At 46.6% G+C, this 6,192-nt stretch overlaps 1 protein-coding gene across 1 annotated transcript in view; it reads right to left on the reverse strand.

Annotated features, from left to right (window-relative positions):
* Positions 1-6,192, reverse strand: part of Capn8 (calpain 8) — a 73,201-nt gene that overhangs the window by 62,429 nt on the left and 4,580 nt on the right. The window contains exon 2 of the mRNA XM_005348931.1: positions 3,426-3,495. Within this exon, the coding sequence (XP_005348988.1) occupies positions 3,426-3,495 (70 nt within the window). The remainder of the gene's footprint in view (positions 1-3,425; positions 3,496-6,192) is intronic.

Raw genomic sequence — 6,192 nt, forward strand, 5'->3', positions numbered from 1 at the left:
ACACTGATTGGGTCAATGGAGCAATGTGACAGGGTGGTGGACCACTGTGAAGAGATAGTGAGGCACTTGATAGAGGCATGGGACACTAATGGGGTGGTCCGTGGAGAACTGTGTTACAACCGTTAAGTATTGTTTTGAGATACTGCAACTTTGCGATGTTTTGACATTTAAATGTGTTTACTGAAAAACTATAAGAATTCTACTAAAAAGATACCACTTTCAGCTGGGTGTTTTGGTCCACACCTATAATCCCAGCACTCAGAAGAGTCTGGGGCAGAAGGATCATGAGTACATGGCCCACCTGGCTTGCAGAGTGAGTTTGAGGCCTGTTTGTACAACTTAGCAATATTCTATCTTAAAATGAGTTTTTTAAGTGGGGAGGCATAGCTCAGTGGTACCATTCCTGCCTGGCATGCCCAAATCCCTAGGTCCAACCCCTAGTACAACAAAAATAAATAAATAAATGACCTCTTTTTATCTCATAAGTCAAATATTTTTAAATTTTTAATTAAGGAAAAAAATAGAGACATCCCAGTGCCAACGGTGGATTCTAGAATACCAACAAAACATTAAGCAAATTACTCCCTGCCATGGTCAAACCAAGTGCTGTGTTGAGCTCCCTGGGCCCTCGGGAAGGGCAGTTATCTATGTGCAGGGAGAAATCCTTCCTCGTAGTCCGGGCTGACCCTGGCTCAGACCTCATGGGCCATGCTGCTGTCGCTCAACCACTAGTTGCAGTGTGGCTATGAAGCACCTGTTTTTCTGCTTTCTAAACACAGTCCTGATCAACAGGGACCCAGACCCTTTCCCGGGCCCCTGTCCTGTCCATTCAGGTGCTCCCTTTCTAGCTCTGTGGTTAAACTCCGCCCCCACGGTGACAGCTCCACGTGTTCTGATGTGAGCACGAATCAGAGAATGGTGAGGTTCGTTTTCTGGGCTTCTAGCTTGGGTCTCCATCCACTGCACACATTCTCCATGGTAACGCTCCAGTCCCTTCTGGAAGCCCTCAAATATCCTTGCTTAACAGTAATCAAAGGACAGTCCCACCAAGTCAATCAATGGAAAAGCACTCATTAACAGCCTTTCCCCAAGTTAAAAGGTCTCTAACAAGGAGCCATTAAAGGCAGACATTCAGAGTTGTGTTTCCCCGGGCTGTGGGCTAAATTAGAGTAGCTGTTTAGCTTGAAGGAAAAGGGCAACGTGTCCTCACCCAGAGCAGGCAAAAGGTCAGCACATTCACCCCTCTGGGAGCCTCACATAGAGTTAGAGGGATGCAGGGTGTGAGTGTCTGGGAGTGGGGCACTCCAATTGTGCTTCCTGCTTTGTAGTCACGCTGCCTGAGTTCGAACTAAGCTATTTGCTGTGCTCGTTAAAGGACAGAACATTGGGAGCATTTAAAATCAAATGCCCTGTAATTTTCCAAGTCCTGATGGTTTCCCACAGGCTGAGGAGAAAGGGTTTTCCAGGCTGCTACAAGGAGAGTAGAGAGGAAAGGTAGAAAACAGTGCTGAGAAACAAAAGGTCAAGGGGTGGCCGTGACAGGGAGGTGGTGTTTATTTTCATCGAGTGAAGCCTTTCCCTCCCTCCCTCTGTCCCACCTTCCCACCCTCCCTCTCTCCCTCCCTGCCTCCTTCTCTCCCTCCCTTCTTTCCTCCCAGTCTTCCCTTCCTTTCTTTCTCTTTTCTCTTCATCTCTAATTTGTGTTTTGGAGCTATCCACGAAGTAGGTGGCGAGGCATATGAAAGCCTAGCGAGCTCAATTGAGGGTCCCACTGGGCCACAAAACCTATTAAATTTTGTCCAGTTTTCTGTAGAAACTCCCGTCAGGGAGGCTCTGGGGTTAGAGGGTTGGAGGGCAACAGAGTTCACCTGTTACCAAGGATAGCGTGTGCTTCTTCCTCTTTTGCAAGATACATGCATCTTAAATATTTGAAATATTTATATAATGGAACTGTGGAGCCGTGCAGTGTGAAGAGTGGTGTTTATTTTCTGGAGGCAATTGGGATTAAACCTAGGGCCTCCTGCACGCACCCAGGCCCAGCCCCAGCCCCGAGAATAGTATTTCTGAATGTTCCCTCAGATTAAGAAGGTGTAGTCACACAAGCTCCCAGTCACACTGTTCCTACAAGCCAAGCTTTATTTTTCTTTAAAAAGAAACAAGACAGTGACAGTTGCAGCTAGTTTGTGTTTAAACAGTTAAGAACTGTTTAAAACTTGATACATTTTCAGCTAAGTTTTGCTCCCTAACAATATTCTGATTAAAATTAAAAAAAAAGAAAAAAGTGTTAGGGATGTTCCTCAGTGGATAGAGAGAGCTGGCCTAGTACACCAAAGGTCATGGGTTCAATTCCCCACACCACCTATAATGGTGGTGGGCACAGCACACAGGCCTGTAATTCCAGTCCTTGCAGAGATGGAGAACAGGGGGTGGTTCCAAGGTCACCTCTGCCTGAGTCAGTCTGAGGCCCACTCAGAACAAATTTCACCCCATCCAAAAAAACAAGAACAAAAAAAAAAAACCAACTCCTAGGTATGTCTCTGCATATTATCAGCATATTTAAACTGTGATGAAAAGATATTAAAAATGAGTGGCTAGAAACTGCCTTGAGTGTTTTGTTTGGAAATGAGATACAAGCTTTGTAATTGCCAAAGTGAATTCTTGCTGTGTTTGGTCAACTGCCTCATCAGAGAACTTTGCTTGCTTACTTATGATTTTTGGTGCTGGGGATTAGACCAGCCCCTCTGTATTCTAGTGTGACCTCTGCGGTGGAGCTATAACCCAGAGAGCCTAGAACATGCAAAACAAAGAGAAGATTAGTTCCCAAAATAACTGCTGCTAGCTTAGAAGGCTTGTGAGACTTGAGGAAATGGTGGGTTGGTTTTTTAGTATTTTTGGAGTGTGTGTGGGGGTGTTTGTTGCTTGTTCATCTGTTTTGAAGACTGAACCCAGGACCTCACTCTGACGTGGTAGCCATTCCTTCATGAGTCCTCACCTCTCCCCACCCCAAAAGGAGGTTCTTGATTCAAGGATCCCAGACCCGTAAAAGAAGGTTTGGCTGCAGAGATAAGATCATGTTTGCTTACTAATGGTGGAGGCGTCTCCTCTGTGTAATTACACAGACAGGGTCATCCCACAGGATGCTCTGCCTGCTTAAGGACAGCTATGGAAAACATCGCAGGTTTTCTACCCTAGTTCTGTATTCCCGGCTCTTCACTCTTTCGTGAAGGGAGTTCAATGAGCTGACAGAAAACCACCTGCTAAGGGAAGCCAACCTCGAGACTCACCGTGAAGCCTGCAGCAGCAGAAACAGAAGCCTGTATGTGCGGAATTCAGTTAGCGTGTCTAACAGCTTAATCTGGTGTTGCTCATTCCTTACACTCACCTGCCCTCGCCCTAAATAAATAAGACTCAACCCAGTTACTCACCTAGACCCCCTTGGCAGATGTCTGTCCGTGTGGCTCCACCAACAATAAACTGAGGGTTAGGACACAGTTCCTGAAAGTAGTTTAGGAGAAATCACAAGTCAGAGGGAGCTGTTTAATGGTGGTGGCACATAAATAAAAACATCAGGCAGAGCTGGCAGGATAGTCCTAGCATCTTGTCTGCTACTACACATATAGGCTTTGTCTCCTCTGCTGGGTCTTCGAGACCAGGAAGGGAGGACATCAGTCAGCTATTGATCCACAGGACAAAGGCTGGAGCCCAGAGCCCCTATCATGCTCAGGATCTTGACTACTGTGCACACTGAGTGTATGGGTGTGTGGATATGTGGGTGTGAAAAGGCTTCAGGGCGTGGTGTGTAGGAGAAAGGCAAAGGCTGAGGCGCTAACACAATGAGCTACAACCCTGCCCATTTGGACAACATCCCTCTTTACACAGAGAGCCAAGTAGAGGTCTGTTTGACAAAAGGCAATGCCCGCTGTGGACATTCCTTAAACATGTGACTAAGTAGCAAGGATTTTATAGCTGATCCAGTCCTGAGGGTGTCAGGGAGGAAGCAGGGATCAAGGATAAGGTATCAGGGAGTACCCATTTCCAGGTAGAACTCAGGTCGGATGAGGTCATATTCCTGCTTCTATCTCTGCCATTTACCAGCTTCCACTTGGCATCCGCTCACATGTGCTATCACCTAGACTAGAAGGAGGGACTCGAAGGCAAGCGGTCAACCCTTCTCTTTTGTTTACGCAGGAAGGCCCTACTGAGCGCCATTCTGGGTCCGGTACCACAGCAGGCAGGGGAGATGGAAGGGTGAGGAAGTGAAGAAACCAACAGGTAAAATCCTGGCTTCTAAGGGCTTTTGGTTTGCATAAGCAAATCAAGCTGACATTGTTGGGAAACAGCTGAACAAACGAGCAAAATGAGCTCATATTAAAAGTCCAGGGGGGCATCCTGGCTGACCAGATGACCATGTGAAGACAGCGGCTGCCTGCTAGACAGAGGGGCTCTGGTGCAGTCTGCCGGGGAGTGTCCAAAGAAGACAGTCAGCCTGGGCACAAGACAAATTGTTAAGGGGAACGGTAGGACCTCAAGGGACCGAAGGGAACTTGGACTACACTTGCAAACCGATGGATTGCACTCCTGCAAGGGCTGGCTAGCTACGCGGTGAGAACCATTGCTTATGTAGAGATGTGAAGAGATGATAGATCCACCATGATGGGGAAGCCAGAGAGAGCTGGACAAAAGGGGTAAAGCCCGCGTGGAGCTGTGACCAGGGGTTCTGAGATCCTACTGTAGGACATGGAACCTTCTGGAAGACAGCCCTACCTATATGAACCGGTCAGCTCCTAGCCCTTCTCCCCTAACACCCCACTCCCCTACCCCCAAATATTATTTTTTAATTTACAGTTTTGTCAAGAAAGTAATTCTTACTGATAGACAAAATCCTAACAGGAAACAATAAAATAAAAACCCTTCCATTTTTGCTCTTTATTAACATTTCTAACACATTCTCCCCAAAACCGCCTTTAATATGATAGCACACTTTCATGCAAGAGCATATATCTTAGTCAACTTTCTATTACTATAACCATACACCTGGGACAATCAACTTACAAAGAAGAAAAGGTGTCAAGCATGGTGGCACATACCCATTATCCCAGCACTTGAAAAAATAAAACAAGATCATTATTTTGAGGGTATTTTAAAGACTCTATTAGAGAGGGGCTAGGAAGAAGAAAGAGGGGGAGAAGGAAGAGGAGGAAGGAAAATCTCATCTGGGCCCACATCTTGGGAGGTTCAGTCCATGAATAGTCCCACTATTGGGGGGGAGGGTCTCTGTGAGGCAGACAGCATGGTAAGAATGTGTAAGAGACATGATCACTTCATGCCAGCTAGGAAGAGGAGAGAGAGGGAGAGAAGAGCCCAGGGTTCTAATTCCCTAACACTCTCAGTGACCGCTCCCTCTGCTAGACACAACTTCTAACTGACCACCACACGTGCCAGTGTGCTAAGGGGTGGGCATTCCAGGAAAGACAAGATGCGAACTATAGCTCTCTCTCTCTCTCTCTCTCTCCCTCTCTCTGTTTCTCTGTCTCTCTATCTCTATCTCTATCTCTCTGTCTCTGTGTGGGTGATCACATGTACTTTTACGTCTTTTATAAAACAAAGCTTTAATTTGCATTGAAAGTACCACAAATCATTCAGCCAGTCTTCCAGTGAGGGATCTTTGATTTTGTTCTGTTTTGTTTTAATCTTTTGCAGTCTCTGGTGGCAAGTGAAAAGTGGACATGGTGGGCCAGAGGGATGGCTCTACGGGTAAAGGTACCTGCCACCAAGCCTGACAACCCAAGTTCGATTCCTCAGAAACGGTATAGGGAAAAGAGGGGTTTTTTTTTGTTTTGCTTTTGTTTTTGTTTTTTTGGGGGGGGGCGGGGTTGAGACAGGGTTTCTCTGTAGCTTTGGTGCCTGTCCTGGAGCTAGCTCTTGTAGACCAGGCTGGTCTCGAACTCACAGAGATCCGCCTACCTCTGCCTCCCGAGTGCTGGGATTAAAGGCGTGCGCCAATTTAGCCGGGCAGTGGTGGCACACGCCTTTAATCCCAACACTCGGGAGGCAGAGGCATGCGGATCTCTGTGAGTTTGAGACCAGCCTGGTCTACAAGAGCTAGCTCCAGGACAGGCTCCAAAACCACAGAGAAACCCTGTCTTGAAAAACCAAAAATAAATAAATAAATAAATAAATAAATAAATACGA

The sequence above is a fragment of the Microtus ochrogaster genome, chromosome 6 (genome assembly GCF_000317375.1).
Source record: "Microtus ochrogaster isolate Prairie Vole_2 chromosome 6, MicOch1.0, whole genome shotgun sequence".
NCBI lineage: Eukaryota > Metazoa > Chordata > Mammalia > Rodentia > Cricetidae > Microtus > Microtus ochrogaster.